This window comes from Opisthocomus hoazin, chromosome 4 (assembly GCF_030867145.1).
Source record: "Opisthocomus hoazin isolate bOpiHoa1 chromosome 4, bOpiHoa1.hap1, whole genome shotgun sequence".
NCBI lineage: Eukaryota > Metazoa > Chordata > Aves > Opisthocomiformes > Opisthocomidae > Opisthocomus > Opisthocomus hoazin.
The window spans coordinates 20,292,452-20,309,265 of record NC_134417.1 but is presented as its reverse complement, the minus strand read 5'-3'; the positions used below and the strand labels follow the sequence as shown (position 1 = coordinate 20,309,265).

Sequence of the window (16,814 nt, the reverse complement as noted above, 5' to 3'; positions counted from 1 at the left end):
TCTGTGAAATAGGGGAACACTTTAAAAGGAGCATCAGATGGTTGTTACAATTATGTTATACATAACTTATTTTAACGGGTTTCTTGATATTTTATTTTACACACGGGTGCAAAATTAACTGTTCTTGTCCTCTGAAGGAAAAGTTATTGGAAAAAATGGAAAAGTGATTCAGGAGATTGTAGACAAGTCTGGAGTCGTCAGGGTGAGAATTGAAGGAGATAATGAAAATAAACTGCCCCGTGAAGATGTAAGTACTTTATTCTTTCTTCTGTGATTAGGTTTTTATTTTCAAAACCAGTCACGTTGAATCTTTTTAACACAAAATATGTGGGGAAATACATGTGGAAAGTGGGAATATCAGGGACAATACTCAAATATTTGAGTTTCAGGTGCTACCTTACAGCATCAGAATGGGATCGCTGTTTCATCGCTGCATCATTGTGCAGTTTATAAATGCAACCTTCATGGCCTGTGCACCCTCTTGGCCAACCATGTGCAACCTTCATGGCCAGCCTGTAGTGGTGGTGATGTCCATGTTACAAAACCATGCTGTCTGCCATTTGGGTAGTTTTCTAGGATAGGTGCTTGTGGATTATTTAACAAAGCTAGTTTTATATTTTTTGGTGGATACAGAGAGTGCAATTTTAAATTTATTTTCACACTGGCATCTTGCAGTAAAATTTATGTGAAACAATTCAAGAAAGGGGGTTTTGCTGCTGAAGCAAGACTTGCTTTTAATTTTTCTTCTGTATGTACTTTAGCTGCATGAGTAACTTGGGATTGATAGCGTTAGTAGTGTTCACATATTTTAAGTATATGAGAACATAAGATAAAAATCTTCTAAAGGTGCTTCATCTTGCCAAGTTAGTTTAATTAACCACTGGCCACTTCTTGATAAACTGTTGATACTTCTACATGCCCACTGTGATAACACAACAGCAGTTGTGTTACATGGGGGGGGGTATAAACACTGTGTGTCCGGTTACCTCAGCTGCAGAATCAGTTGTTGGGATCGCTGGACACTCCTGAGTCCTTAAGATATGAGTGCCCACCCTCACCCCAGTCTGAGCTGTTTCTGGTGCATCCGTGTGGCCTAAGATCCAGTTACTATCTTTGCTTGTGTAGCTCACTTTTGTAATTTAAACAGGGTTGTTTTTATAATATAAACAGAAGAGCATTGTTTTGATGATAATGCTCTTCTTGAAAATAAAATTTGACCTTTTTCTTTTTTCTTTAGGGAATGGTACCATTTGTGTTTGTTGGTACTAAAGAAAGCATTGGAAATGTCCAAGTGCTTTTGGAATACCACATCGCTTATCTAAAGGTAAGTGTATTTTGGAAGAAGGAATCTGTAGGCTTTAGATTGCTTCCAAACTCAGAGGCTGAAGAACTTGTACTTGAATTCCGTTATTTGCAGTGACCTTCAAGGTGGTGGCAGCTCTCCTGCAGGAGTGCTAGGTTTTAAGATGACTGGATGGACGGTGGCATTTTGTGAGGGGAAAGAACATTTCTTTATCAGCAACTTTTTTTTTTCCTTTGTTTCATGTAGGAGGTAGAACAACTAAGACTGGAAAGGCTCCAGATTGATGAACAGTTGCGTCAGATTGGTATGGGTTTCAGACCTTCTTCCGCCAGAGTTCCTGAAAAAGAGAAGGGTTATACAACTGATGAGAGCACCCTCTCCTCAGTGCAAGGCTCCAGATCCTACAGTGGGAGAGGGAGAGGCCGCAGAGGCCCCAATTACACGTCTGGTTACGGTGAGTTTTCTTGAGTGTCTGTTGGGCGAGCCCTCAGTATACTTCTGAATCCATAACTGTCTTTAGATCTTTCTGTGTTCAGCGTAGCTGGGTGAAGGCAGGGTTGAAAATTTAGAATTGCCATTTTATTTTTCACATAGCTCAAAACACCTAATTAGATTTATGTTCTTGTTGAAGTTAAGTTTTAAACTGAAAAAATGAGCAAGCCAAATTCTGGTAAGGTCTTGCCCTTCAACGGTGGTAGTTACATCATACAAAGCTGGGAAAGAGAAAGAGCTACAGATACCCTTCAGGAGACACAAATTTAAAAAAATCTGGAATTAGCATTATCTGTTTTGATGGAGGAGAGAAAACATTTGTCTGAACTTGGCCATCTTATGAATGTATTTTTGAAAAGTAAACCAAATTTATAATTTAAATTATAATTTAACGATGAATTAAAATGGAGACAGCGCAAAATCCTGGGTGGTTTTTGGGTGTTTTATTTTTTTAATTTGGTCAGGAACTAACTGGATTTGTTTAGGAGGTAATGAGATGTTCTGATGCATTTTAAAATCAACAAGGAGCTGCCATGCGGTTCCCTGGAGGTGTGCACGTCCCCTTTTCGTTCAGCAGCAGCTCCCCAAATGGAGACGGCCTGTGTTCCAATGTAGACGTATTTCACAAGGAAACATAGGTGCTCTAGTAAACGGGGGGGTGGGGAGGAATTGGATATTGTAAATGACTCTCAATCGTCTGCATGTCACTCACTGCTGCTACAAAATCAGACATGTTCTCCTTTCGAATTTTACAGTCTGTCACTGACTGTAGCTTGCAGGATCATGCCACGTTGGTCAGGTTGATTCCGATGACAATGCTGCTGTTTGTAACATTGTTTTTTACTATTTCCCAATGAACTGTGTGACTAAACTTCAGTGGAAGTTGTTCAGTTTGTTTATGTACACACAGACTTCGACAATGTATTCATTTTCCCAAAATGGCAGGAATCGCATGTTAGAACCATGTGGGTCTAAACATTATTATTCCAGAATGGTTAGTAGGGCGGCTTCCTGGATGCTTAAAACAAATAGTAGGTGTTGAATTTTTAAGTCATAAAAAACTGTGATGGTTTTGATTAGCTCAGAGACGGTGGGATATTATGGACACTATTTAATATAAACAGTTAAATTGTTGAAGCAGCATTACAACAGCCAGAAGAGGTTGCTTAGCAACAGCCATCAGCTATAAGGTGGCAAAGTTGTCCTTGGGAATTTCAGAGAAGTTGCCTAGAAACTGCACCAAATGCCTGCAGTGTGTACACAAAGAGAGGAAACGCTGTTTAATCCTTGATTTATCCGTGTACGTGAATTACAGTTTTGGTAATCTTTGAGCCCTTATTTCTCATGTTATTACAAACAAACTTTGGTTGAGAATCTTAGAAAAATAAGTACCTTATGCTCCATCTATGTTTTATATGTGCATATATTTTTACATATCAGTGTGTATATAATAGTGTATGTATTTCTGTGATTTATAAGTATATATTAAATGTATTTAATTTTTATATTTATGTGTCATATAACCATCCATGCTGGCTGGAAGACTTCTGTGAGAATCTGAAACCAGAATATAATCCCAGATTTCACATTAATTTCCAATTTTCTTTTATTTCTTGTTCAAGGTACAAACTCCGAGCTCTCTAATCCCTCTGAAACAGAGTCTGAGAGAAAAGATGAACTTAGTGATTGGTCCTTGGCAGGAGAAGATGACAGAGAAAGCAGACACCAACGTGACAATAGACGACGTCCTGGAGGACGAGGACGTAGTGTATCTGGAGGTCGTGGGCGTGGGGGGCCTCGTGGTGGCAAGTCATCGATTAGCTCTGGTACTGCGTTTCACATGCATTTTGATTTTAGTTTTAGCTCCTGGCAGTTTTCTGTATAACCTCCGGCTATTTTAAAATGCTCCACTTTTACATTATACTCTTAATACACTGGAATTTCAGTAGAGTTGTACAATAGTTTCTTGTCCTGCACTATGGTGTTAGATTTTTGTTTATCTTCTGCTGATGATGATGTTCCTCTCGTTCCTCAGTGTAATCCACACATATAATTATGACGAAGCTAGGAATCTTTGGGATGTTCCCTATGGTTGCCTTCCGAGGTAACCTTGTGTTTGGATACAGAATGAGAGAAGAAATCGTAGAACGCAAGTTCTCTTGCGTTTTAACAGAATTTGACTGTGCTAATTCATAACACATAATAGTGCCAAAAGGACCGTGCTGCTACGAAGTGAAAGGTGTATTTTGCACGCTCAGCAGTTCAGAGTAAAAGTTCTGTAAATGTCACCTTGGAAATCTTTTGAGGAAACGATTCAGGTGCCTGTTGTGGTCCCTCAGAACACTTACTGTTGGATTAGTTGGAGAGGGACCGGTATGAATCATAAATACCGTCGTTCTGTGTAGTACACCTTTTCGTAAGGTTGCTTTATATTTATCTTGTATGTCAGCCAGGAAATCAAGTTATATGTCACTACAGTATCTTAGATGGAAACTTTTTGTTTGTTCAGTGCTTAAAGATCCGGACAGCAACCCTTACAGCTTGCTTGATAACACGGAGTCAGACCAGACGGTGGATACCGACGCCAGTGAATCTCACCACAGCAGTAACCGTCGCAGGAGGTCACGCCGGCGAAGGACTGACGAAGACGCTGTTCTTATGGATGGAATGACAGAGTCTGATACAGCCTCTGTTAATGAGAATGGTTTAGGTATGTAAACAGTTGGGTAATGATCCCAGAACAAGCTAAGAAAAAAATGTGTTGTCCATGTAAGTGTAGTGAAACGCTTGTTCACTTTTGTTAGTGACGAACCATTGTTCTGTTAAAGGTTGCTGTCTGATTAAAGAAAGGCTTCCTCCATGGCTCTGCCATGAAATCTCCTGTTTACTGAGCTCCACCAGTATTTTCATGTGCCTCTTGTAAAAACTGTCTGAGGGGGACACCAAAGACTAACTCGTCTCCCGTTAGTACTGCTGTTCTCATAGAAACGGTGCTGTTGGGTCAGCAGTCTGGTTTGTCCCTGGTAACCTCAGTCTCGGTGTAGGAAAGGTACTTAAGCAGCTGTTAATTTGTCTCTACCCAGCTTCTGCTTAAGTACTTTCCTCAGTAAATTCTCTTGAAACTCGCTGGGACAAGAATATAACCTGTTGCTTAATAATGTAGAGAACCCCTCTTTTTTCATGGGTTATGTAGCTAAAATTTGACATATGGTTACTTATTTAATAAATGCAATCTGAGGTTATTGAGCATATGCCTAAATGTTTTAATAAGCCAAGAGCAAAAAAGTAAAATCTAGCTTTTGCGTTACTGTGTATGCTTTCAGTATAAAGTTCTGTTTATCTTGCAGCCTGTCTTACTTAGCCTGTCTCCTTAACAGAAGCAATTTTAAATGCCCCATCCTGAAACTGCTGAAGAACTTATTTATTTTATCATCAGAAATAGTTCATGGTAAACTTTGCAATTGCAGATGATAGTGACAAAAAACCCCAGCGACGCAATCGTAGCCGCAGGCGTCGTTTCAGGGGTCAGGCAGAAGATAGACAGCCAGGTAATTCGAGTGGAGCTGTGGGTAATCTCAGGTCAAAAGCATGAGAGAATGTTGTGTCTGCTGTTTTACATATAGCTGCATAATACAAAAAGGTTACTCAATAACTAATAAGACTACTGGATAAAGATGAAAGACATTTCTTCTACTAGGAGAACTTCTAAAAGTTCTTAATCTGCCTAATGAAACTAATTTACAATGTCTTAACTTTTTGCTTGGACACAGAGTTGCGCTTCTGATCCAGTTCTTGCTGAAGTCAATAGCCAAACGGCCGTTGAGTTCAGTGGCCCAGGATCAAGCCAAACGTGAGGGTTCATGATGTGCACTCACTTGCATCCGTGCGCTTGCACTGACGGTGACACAACCTTTTCAGCACTGGCCGAGAAGCCGAGAGGGGCATGGCAGGCTGGGGGTGCCCTGGCAGAGCGCTGCGAGGGGACTCGTCCTGTGTCTCTGTCAGACTGCTGCTAGCGGGACTCGGCTTCTGCGAATATTTCTAAGCCATTACAAATTGAGGGTGGGAAGGAAGAGGAATTTAAACAAAGTTGCATGTTTCTGATTTTTTTTTTGTTGTTGGTGTTGTGGCTTGTTGCATTTCTTTTGTGTGTACTAACACTTGAAATGTTAAAGGTGAACTAGCTCATTTTCAATATAATGCCCCGTTGAGAAAACGTGTGTACATACACGGTGTAAGGTAGTAATGGAAGGGCTTTGAGACTGGCAGGCTCAAATTTCACCTGTTTGTGTTCCTCATATCTGTGGTGCTCATTCAACATTTGATTAAAAAGAAAAAAGTTGTTGCATTACACTAATTAAAACTTGGGGGAAGAAAAAAATACCCAACACCCTGCCCCCCTAAAAACCCCAGAGTAACCCATTTCTTCTCAACATTCTAGTTCTGTAGCAGTGATACAAGTTCATAAAGGGGTGGAAAAAGCTGGATTTCAGCTTTTACTTCTAAGAAACTAATTTCAGCCAGCAACGTGAAGAGGTGTTGGTCATCTCTACAAAAGCTGTGATAGTTTTGTTTCAAATCTAAATATTAGAAGACAAAACAAAATTTCCTAGACAAGATTTTTCAGTTTCTTCCTGTTGATTGATGTCTTTGTTCAAGATACCATTTTCAGTTTGCATAATAAATATTTTTAAATACAACAGTCAGAGCACTGGTAGTTAGTTATGCTGTCTTTGTGAAAAATGCTATAATAATTTAATCTCTTTGCAAATACTTGGTAAGTGTATAGTGAGTGACATTAAGACAGAGGGAACTCCCCCCCCAGATGCTAACACTGCACTTGAGTCATTTAGCTGTATTATTAGATGTACATTGCTACACGTTTTGGGTTCCTACTACATATATCAGTATTAAGAATGGGCATCTTGCACTGAAACATGCTTCATCTTTACATTAGAGGAGCTGGGTACAGAACCTCATTTTAAAGAAATAATTCTTCTTGTGCAGAAACTTCCTTGGTCTGGACAATTACGCAGGCACCCAGCTGTAAGAAGTCCAGTTACTGCAACAGCAAATTCCTGTGCTGTACTTCCTCTTCTGCTTCAGATTTCATGCACAATCGTTTCTAAATCCCAAAAAATAGTTCACCTGCATGCATGATATACTAAATATAACTGACTGTACTCTTCAGTACATAATGCTTGCCAACTTGAATGTGCTTTAGCTCATCAAAGATACAAATGTGTATTTAAATTTGTAGTACTGTGTATAGAAATGACCCTCAGCTGGTGTGGTTATGAGAGGGCGGGATGAGACAAAACTAGGCTCCATGAACATGTGCTGAGGGGGTAAGGAGGAGAGGTCAGAAAAGCCCTGGCCAGCATCCAGTGAGTGTCGCCGTAAGGGCGCAGCCGTGGCTGCCTGGCTTCTGAGCACGGGCTGGCTCACAAGGGCCTGTGCCCACAGCACAGTCACTGCCCCAGCCTCCAGCCCGAGCTCGCGCGGTGGATCGCGTGCCGAGTCCCAGGAGGAGGGCCAGTGCTCTTGCCAGTCGCTTCACGGAGTAACAAAGATCTGAATGCAGCTTTATCGTAAGTGATACCGTACTCTGAACCTCCCCCAGTTCTCCTCATATTTCAGCTTATCTTCATTTTGTTAGTGTGAACTTCCTCACTGCTCGAGATTAGTGAAAACCCAGTGACCAACACAGTCTGTAGTTTAAAGAGCCTGCAGTCTGATCTCTTCCAATCCAGTACAGAAAGCCCTTACTTTCCAATAAAATTTACAGTTGGACCAAAATTACTATTTTATTAACATTCAGATTCCACCTTCAGATCATCTCATTACCACCAGTTTTAGTGAAAATTTTGTTTACCAACAGACACAAATTGATGCTTGCTCTGTAGTTGATACCTGTAAGTGTGAAGGCCTTTTGCGAGCTGTCTCCTAGTTGTAGGGTAACTTGCACAGAAAAGACATGTGAAGCTTAAAGCTGCATTAGACTTCCGATGTGAGCATCACTGTCATTTTTTTCCTTGAACAGTAACAGTAGCTGATTATATATCACGAGCTGAATCTCAAAGTAGACAGAGAAACCCTCCAAAGGAGACACTAGCCAAAACCAAGAAAGAAACGGTAAGAGGATTTTTTTTAATGTGTCTTTGCTTTTTTTCTCTTCCCTTGCAGCAAAACAGTAAAGGAATGCTTCGTGCACATCTCTCTCACTTGACTACCAGTGCATTTGAGTTCAAGAATAAATCATTAGAAGCAAAAATGGTCCAGAGAAATCAGAACTGACACTGACTCATAGACTCTCATTGCAGACTTTAGTGACCAGTGTAATGCTTAAATTTAGTCTTTATGCATGTTTAAATATTACATTTACTAATACAGCATTACATAATAAAATGTGAAAATTTATCTATGGATGAGTCTTCAGAAGGAATCCTTAAAACACTTCGTAAGTAGAGGGTGCGAGGTAGCACATGTAGTGACTCATACAAACGACTTTAGAAAGAGTGCTACCAAGATTGTAGACTGAGATCTGTTCTCCTTAAAGGATTGTGAGATGTCAAAAAATAATATTCAGAACCTAATAAAGCAGAATTTCTTCAGAAGTAACATGGAGGTTGCTGCCACAAGCCATGCCCGAGTTCAGGAAAATGAGAAAGATCCATTGCTGTATGATAACAAAACCTAATCTTCCTGTAGACTTTGAAAGGGGTGTAAAACTCAGCATCTCTGTTAACTTCATTGGCTCAGAAAAAATTGAAATTGTGAAACAAAACATTCTGGGTCTGCTGTCTGAAGGTTCCCTTGGCGTGATTTCCTCAGGAGTGCCTGATACAGAAGCACCTTGTAAGTGACAGGATCAGCGAGAGGGTGCTGGCTGAGGCAAGAGGTGTTTCCTATTGCAGAGTTGTCGTGTGAGCCAGAGGGGAGTGGGGATTACACTCGGTATGTTTTTATGGAATTTTTAATGCTACCCTGATTTTGTTTTTGCAAGGCAAAAGATGCCATTGATGAAAACAGCCCTTCCGAAAAGGCAGTGAATGGTCCTGCTGCAGCCTCTGGGGATGAGCCTTCTAAACTACAGCACAGTCCTGATGAAAAGAAAGTTACTGTTCAGGAGGAGGGGAAGAATCAGGAAGAAGCAGTGCTGAATGGTGTTTCATAAACTGAAGTTCCTAGTTTACAGTTCTTTTACATTACATTTAAAATAGTGCTTGTATAAGCTTGCCAAAGATAGAATATGGATCGCCAGTCTTGACACCGCACTTTCAGTTCCTCCATTTTGGAATACAGAAAGGGGAGGGATCCTGAAGAAATCATATGTTAAACATACTTTGACACCTACTGTGTTATAAATATATCATCAGATGTGCCTTGAGATAGTATATGTAACATTTAAATAAACAAAATTGCTGGCTATAGGAAATGTTATTTTGTTTTCAAAATACGGCAAAGATGTGAGGGGGATCCCTAACATAATACTCTTTATGAAAGCATTAGCTGCTTTTGTTACATTTTTAATAATATGCAACCACTTCTTCACCTGAGGAATACTAGAAAGAAATGCAGTCTAAAATATTTTGCACTGAAATGTAATTTCTCCATTAGTTTAGTCTGGAAACTGGTCTGTTTTAATACATGTTTTTTAAATGCTGTATGTAGAGGAAAAATCTGCAGACCACTGGAATACATTTGTTAAATTCTCATAATCTGCAGGGATACTGGGTGACATTGGCAGTGACTGTTCTACATTGAGGCTTTGTTTGGTTTATTTATTAAACTGTACAGTATTTAAAAATCAAACATAGCTTTAGTTAACACTAAGCTGAATTAGTCATGTCCATTAAGACATAACCTGAACTACTGAAAAGATCAATTTCCAGAAAGTTTATTCTGTATAAACTACATATGTTAGTCCTTAGTAGAGTATTTTTATTTTTGTTTTGGTTGTTTGATGTGCAATATGTTTTTTTGTATGCTGGTAGTAAAAGAAAATAAACTTTGATCTTCCATCTGTTGACTGTTTCTATCAGAAATTTAAATTACTGTTGACGTTAAGGTTTTCAAGCTGTTAACACTACCAATTGAAACTTACTTGCAAGGCAGCTTGAACCTTTAACTCTTCCGTAAGAGCCTTCAAATGTGCTCATCTCCTGTTCTTTTAAGGTGATGATGTAAAATATCTGCCTAGAAACAGATGCCTTATCTTGGAGAATCACCTGACCTGACTAACATATATAGGACTTGAGGCATATGTAGTTTGTGGTCGAGATGCCAGAAGCATGACGTGCTAACCTGTCTTTTCAGGCGTGTGAGCAAGAGCAATGAAGCAGAAAATAAGTGTGGAAAAACATCTGGGTAGCAGGCAGATGTTGTAAGAAGTCAGAGCAAAGGGGTAGTTGTGCTGAAGTTGTGCTGACTTCAAACAAGAAAATTGTGTTGTACCGGATTTTGTTGGACGTAAGGACAGAACCAGGTATTGCGAAGCACCTGCAAGTCCAGCTGCCACCCCCGCTACAGCTCCCGAAGAGCTGTACCAAGGAGGCCTGGCTGTGTATTTCACTTAAGGAGATTAGCAGTTAAGTGTTGACACTCATCGACAGCGTTCCCTGATGGAGAACAGTCACGTCGTAACTCCGAAGTGTGCACAAGCAGCTCAACTGATCAGTCAGCCACAAGAGTGGAGGCAATTTTAAAAACAGGGAAGAAAAAAAGAGCTGTTCAAAAAGTTGGCGTTATTTGGCAGGGAAAAACTGAAGTACAGTAACATTCTGCACAGGGCTTGAAATACACAGACTCTGGAACTGCTGCATGGCACCGTTCCAGCTGGTGTTCTCACCCCTCTTCAAATGCTGCGGTAAAGCCATGTCATCCCTCTCGCTCAGGTCTAAATGTTTTCTGTTTCATACTTGCATTACTGATCCGGTCCTCTCTCCTGAAAGCACGGAACTCTTCCTCGCTGCTGTTCTGGTAATAGGAAGTGCCCTGTGACTAGCCTACAGCAGTGCAGCTACGCAGCAGCCACGCAGCGGATGTTGTGCTACTTGGGCCATGCTGAAGCAGAGGCTCGTTAGCTCTGGAAAAATGGAAGCGCTGAGGCCCGTTGTATTTCTGTGTGGACAGGTGTGTTAGCTCACACCCCCCATACAGCAGTGTTAGCTGTAGCTGCAGAGAGACTGGCGAGATTCTTGGGCTATGTCAGAGCTCCTGGGCCCTGACTGGGGGCTGCTGGGCTTTGTGCCGCATGATAAACACAGCTCCATATCTCCCATGGGCTACACGAAGAGTTCCCATTTCCTAATTACTAAAAATGCAGACCTTACTGTGTGAGTTCTAACTTTGTAGTGTAAGGTAACATATAAAACTACAGTACTTATATTGCAAATTTGGAATTTATTAAATGCTATACAATCCATCAAAACCTGAAAGTTACTGAAAACATCTGGGATGCTCCAGACCCATCAGTAACACTTCAGCAGCTCACCCAACCTTGTTTTTCACAAGGCAACAACCATGGAGTGTGTTGTTTCCTATACTTTATTTCTTCAGAAACTACCACTCATTCTTCCCGTCCAACAGATCCTCTTCATTTTTTGCACCCCCCCCTTTCCCAAACTCGTTCCTCATGCTAACTTTGGCATACCAAAGAACAGCTAGTTTTAACAAAAAACAGGTAACAGCATGTAAGTCAACCTGTATCTGGTAACATGCATTGGCCGAACCAAGTTATTACTCTTTCACACGGAAAAATATTTGTGTGTGGCAGATTTTACTGCTTAATAAAGAACGGCTATGAAAAAAACCTTTAAGCCTTGTTCTCCCACACGTTTCTCCAAAACGTGACCAAGAAGCGAGTGGGGAAGGACGTACCTCCCTGGATTCATGTTTCCAGGTTCATTTATCTTAAGTCAAAGACCGACATTGGAACATTTCTTAAGCCATTTATCAAAAATAATCATGTGCATGGACAAACCCTCTGAGTTTTCGCTCTCACTCATTTTTTAGCCTGGTCTTCCAGTAAATCTTTAGCTTCATTGATTTTGGCTGCTATATATGGAGAGCCACCTAGGAGAAAGAGAACCTCACGTCACATCAGCTGAAAAAAAAAAGTATTTTCCTTCTGTGTTGTTAATAATGCCACAGTACACAGGGAAAAAAGCAAGCGTACAATCTGAAAGTTAATTTAGGTTAAAGAACAAACTGCATTATGGCTGAAGCCACATCAGTTTGCACAGCTGGTCACTGCAGTAGCCCCGTGTGCAGACAGCTCACACCTGGTAGGTTGCTTTTACTTCATTGGAGGGGATTTTTCTCCAGTTTTATCAGCCATAAATGAATCGGTCACTAACGCCTTTGCACAGTGTGTTGTGAATACAGAAGCGTTAAACTTAACAAGCCTGCAGACAAACCTCCCCCCCGCAGTTCAAGGCCAGCATGTGAGCTGCTGCTGCACCAAGGGCCCGGCTCAGCTCGTGAAGATGGCATATAAACGCCTTGCGAAGATCCTGACACAGAACCCATAATGCAAATACACTGGAACTGACCGTGAGGTGCAAAGATTTCTAGGGTGTATTTGTAGCAAGTATGCCACTTATTAATACTAGAATTGCTGTTTACTTGAAGCTTAATTTAACTTACTTAGGTCACATAAAGCATGTGAAATGCTCCTGGTGGTCTTTCAGGTTCTGCATGGCTTCAGTAAAGTTACTACTGAGTTAACTTCTGCTAGATACTATCTATGAAAGGCATAGCCCCAGGATTATTTTGGATTTTGGTGCATAAAAGTAAACTAATGAAGTTCAACAGTCACTTTAAAGTAAGCCATTTTACCTTTTAAGTGAGAATTAGAAAGTTAAATGCCAAGCACTAACACGTGATTCTGAATTGAAGAAGTAAACAGAATCTAGAACAGGTATAGATGCCTTAAGTTACTAAGTTTAAGCAGAATTAGATTCTGAGCCTGCAGAGTACCACAAATGGAAATATTACATAGTTTAACGTCTTCAACAGACGCAGAAGGCTCAATGGCTGCCAGTTATGGTGAATTCCCAATCCATTCAAATGAAATCAGACTCACATAGTACATAAAGCACGCAAATATATGCTGGTCTTCAATCTACAATTAAGGCGATTTTGAGTCTTATTTTAGCAAATCGTATTTTAATCTGATATGCACAGAAGACGGAGCAAGCAACAAGCTGGCCTGCTCAATGTGTCTGCTTGCTTTAGAGCCTTCAAACACAAAAAAATATGCTCCAAAACAACACAGATTAAGGCATCCTAAAATTTGTTTTCCCTCAAAATTTTCTGAGATTTTATTAGTAGCTGAGGTAGTCGGACATCAGTCACTTCTTTCCTACACAGTTCTACTAATCTGTGTTAAAAATGTCTTAATTAATCAGTGTGACTTAATTTACTTGCCTTTATCTGGATGATTTAGAAGCATGATCCGTCTGTGAGCTTCTCTAATTTTACTTCTGTTGGCTGTAGGGCTTTAAAAGAGAGGAAAAACTGACTTAAGAGAACCTCATCAAATCCCCCAGATCTTTAAAAGATGTCTTGGAATGTGCAAGCACCCTGTCTTATCCATAAACTCTGGCTTACAGGTCTGCTTTTCTTTTCCTACTATTGATGTGCAGCATGTAAGTCCCAGAGATGTTTTCTAAGGTTTTTTCCAAGATACTGCATGCTGAAGAAGTGCTTATAGCAGTCTAGAGTGGTGGAGGACATTCTCATGGTTGAAAACAAACAGACCTATGTTGTAAAGTTTTTATTGAGACAACTTCCTAAAGGCTGGAGGAAAAAAACAAAATTTGCTCTATCTATTTAATTAAACAAAAAGCAAACAACAAACTGTACAGAAACTTCACTTGGAAGTTGCCTTCAAATAGAAATAATTCTTATGCTGTATCTTATTAGATAAAATTATGTACTTAGTCTTAAGTCTCTTTAAGTGTTGGCAGGAATAGCTACCATATTCTAGAATATCTTAGATATGAGTAAATGATGAATTTACTCCACATGCAAGAAGTGGGTCTGCAGCACCTTCACGCTGCGTCTACCTGAAATTCACCAGCAGTGACAGCGACCACGAGCAAAGAGCAGAACCGCGTCCCCCACACCAAGTAAACCCCAAGGCTTCTTGAAAATGGCTCATTTACCTGCACTTGTGCATGGCCTTGAATGTGGCAGGGATTGGCAGGCATATGGAAGGCCACCTAGAGTCAGCTTTAAGCAAGCTAACACGCAGCAAAGAATCCCAAATACATACAGAAAATCCCAAAGGCCGCTCCATATTTCCTGACTCAGCAGTGACGCTGCCATGGGAAGCTGGGGGTAGGACCGTCTTACGCATTGAGCATTATGCCCTTTTCAAACCAGGCCAGCAACTAGGTAACATCGTAGCCGCCTTTTTACCTTTCATTTCTAATAAACTTCCTTTTACCTCACTCCTAGTATTAATGCTGCTTCTCGTTTAGTCATTTTAGGTTCAAATCCTCCTCTGTAATAACCACTGAAGGCCTGAAAGAGAAAATGTGTTAGTTTAAAAAACACTAATTTTCAAGTTTATCAGTTAAAACAACTCATTATTGCTTTAGCATCTGCTGAGCTTTTAGTCTGTAAGAATATTGCGAAGCTTCTTGTGCACTTATAATAAGAAATTGTCAAAGTAGAATATCAGTCATTATTTAAATGAGTACTTAAACGTTCCAAAACAAGTTCTCTGTCAGTCAACCACCACCAGAATCGCTGAGATTCTGTTATTACTGACAAAATTATGTTTAGTGTTAGAAGAAAATACAGCAATGCTATACAGAGACAACAGTCTGTAGTTGCTTCACTAAGTAAACTTTTATTTAAAAGGATGCTACGGATACAAACTTACAGGTTTTGGTAGATTCTGAAGTGCTTGCTTTACTTGTGGCTCCATTTGCTTCATAGCTTTTACTGCATAGCGACCTTAAAGAAATCAGCGGTGAACAAGGCTAAGCATCAAGTCTCGTACAGATTTAGCAATTCAGTGCAACTGGTAATTCGTGGATTAGAACACGGAATAAGTTTTTGAGGACATAAAGAAGTAGTAGCTTTGATCTTTTCTCTAATTACAGCCATGATTCCCCACAGAGGCTCTCCCAAAGGAGTCCCCTGGATCAGCTGTCAAACGACCCGAACGCCCACCAGTACTGAAGCAGGCAATGGTCAGTACGACCGGGGGTTGTGCTCGGCGCGCTCCCGTCACCTACAGACCTGCAAATCCAGCTGCCGCTATGGTCAGGCCAACCGCCACCATCGTACCGGCCTGCGCAGGGAAGACACAGTTACTTGTCTGCCAGAGGAGCAGGAACAATCCCGCCCGGCAATGCCTCCGGCCGCGGGCCGGGCTGCAGCGCGCCGGGACCGCCGCGACCGGCGGAACGGCGGCCCCGCGGCTCCCTGCGCTGCGCCGCGGCGGGGCCCGGGGAAGGCGGCGGGGCGGGGGCCGGGAGCGCCCAGCGGAGGGGAACTTCCGCTGCGGGGGACGGGGGGCGCCCGGCCCGGCCGCGCCTTCACCCCGCGGTCGCCGGGGCCGGGGCCGAGGCCGGAGCCTGTGCGGCCTGTGCCGGGCGGCGCCCTCCCCGCGCGGCCGGGCGCCTCGGCACCACGACCGGGCCGGCCCAAGGACAAGCCGAGCTCCTCGGGCCGGGGGCGGGCTGGGGACCCGCCGGCCCACGCGCGATCGTCCCACGGTGGCGCCCGCCAGGCCTGGGCCTCGGCCCCACTCACCATGGCCGCCCCAGCCCCGCGCACTGCCCGCCGCTGGGCCGCGCTCCCGGAGGGCCCCGGCTCGCCGTACGGCGCGCGGGCCGGCCGCAAAGCCGCCGCCGGCTGTCGTAAAGCGGCGCGGGGTGGGGAGGGCGCTGCGGACACCGCCGCGGGGCGGCGGGGGGGCCCGGCTGCGGGGCACGCCCGGGGCAGCGGAGCACGGCGTCGCGAGCAGGGTCGGGCAGCCGCTGTTCGTGGTGTAAATGAGGCGGTTCCGTGCCGGCGGTGGAGCCTTCTCGCGGCCCAGATTCGTTCTTGAGGGAAAGGAGGTTTTCTTCCATCCGTTTGTCTTCTCTTTTATCCCGGCGGTTCGCCCCCCTCTCTGCGGCGAGCCCTGCTCCTGCCGCCCCTTTTCTGCTGGCGGCACCGGAGCCGCGACGGAGCCGTCGCTGCCGTGTGCGGGGCCCCGCCGGGCCCGGTTCCAGGCGGGCAGGCGCCGTTACTCGGTTGCTGACGGTTGCTACGGAATGAGGGAGAGTTGCAGGCCTGGCACGGGAATGTTGTTAATGCCATAGCATCATCTGTTAGTAATACAGTGCCACGTGTCCGTCCGTCCGTCCCTCTGTCTGTAGTCCTAGTCTGCAGCCGCGGTTCTGGAAACTGAGCGACGCGGCAGTGAGGCCACGCAAGCCTCCAGCCCCAAGTCACGGCTGCAGGTTGGTCCCAGCTCAGCGGCTCCGAGCGCTGCTCCCGGCCCAGTTCAGCTGGCCGGGGCGAGAGGCGCTGGGGGAGCCGGCGATGGGAGGCAGCTGGCCGTTGGGCGCGTGAGGCCTCGCGCTCAGAAGCTCTCACGTAAGCGGTTCAGTGTGAGAGCTGGTCCCTGGGTGAGGTGCTCATGATTTTGCTGGCTCTCGCAGTGGAAGATGGAGTTTTTCTTTGCTGCGTAGTTTCTGTGAGTACAGAGTTCACTCTGAATATGTCGTAATTCAGTTTGAGCTCGAATTATTCTTTCACTGACATTTCAAGTGCCTGATTCAGTGTCTTCTGAGATAATGTCCTGAGGTAGTCTCCTGTCTCTTTCCCTCCCTGTGGTCCAAATAACACTACAAGAAAACATCCTGCTGCCTTTTAAAGAGGATGGAAGGAAGGTTTTGGTTAAGGCACTCGTACTGTTGTATGAGATTTTAATGAGATGGAAATAAAAGGAAACTTTTATATTTGATAAAGGAGTCAAATCCATTCATTGCAGAGCACAAGGCTGCTG

The 16,814-nt window shown here is 43.2% G+C and overlaps 2 protein-coding genes across 4 annotated transcripts in view; one reads left to right on the top strand and one right to left on the bottom strand.

Moving 5' to 3' along the window:
- Positions 1 to 9,819, top strand: part of FXR1 (FMR1 autosomal homolog 1) — a 37,112-nt gene extending 27,293 nt beyond the window's left edge. Inside the window, exons 10-17 of one of the 2 annotated variants that reach the window (XM_075418266.1) lie at positions 138 to 247; positions 1,238 to 1,324; positions 1,550 to 1,757; positions 3,418 to 3,621; positions 4,305 to 4,505; positions 5,263 to 5,343; positions 7,839 to 7,930; positions 8,802 to 9,819. In XM_075418266.1, the coding sequence (XP_075274381.1) occupies positions 138 to 247; positions 1,238 to 1,324; positions 1,550 to 1,757; positions 3,418 to 3,621; positions 4,305 to 4,505; positions 5,263 to 5,343; positions 7,839 to 7,930; positions 8,802 to 8,972 (1,154 nt within the window). In that variant the 3' untranslated portion in view covers positions 8,973 to 9,819. The remainder of the gene's footprint in view (positions 1 to 137; positions 248 to 1,237; positions 1,325 to 1,549; positions 1,758 to 3,417; positions 3,622 to 4,304; positions 4,506 to 5,262; positions 5,344 to 7,838; positions 7,931 to 8,801) is intronic. The other variant, XM_075418267.1, reaches the window with a different exon arrangement.
- A 1,361-nt stretch (positions 9,820 to 11,180) lies between these two features.
- Positions 11,181 to 15,657, bottom strand: DNAJC19 (DnaJ heat shock protein family (Hsp40) member C19). 2 transcript variants are annotated; one of them, XM_075418268.1, is made up of 6 exons: positions 15,572 to 15,657; positions 15,056 to 15,107; positions 14,694 to 14,767; positions 14,253 to 14,329; positions 13,229 to 13,299; positions 11,181 to 11,872 (listed from the first exon to the last, which is right to left on the bottom strand). In XM_075418268.1, the coding sequence occupies exons 1-6, from the start codon at positions 15,572 to 15,574 to the stop codon at positions 11,802 to 11,804; spliced, it is 348 nt and encodes a 115-aa protein (XP_075274383.1). In that variant the 5' UTR covers positions 15,575 to 15,657; the 3' UTR covers positions 11,181 to 11,801. The 2 variants fall into 2 exon arrangements, with proteins under 2 accessions (XP_075274383.1, XP_075274384.1); XM_075418269.1 differs by lacking the exon at positions 15,056 to 15,107.
- Positions 15,658 to 16,814: the final 1,157 nt, after the last annotated feature.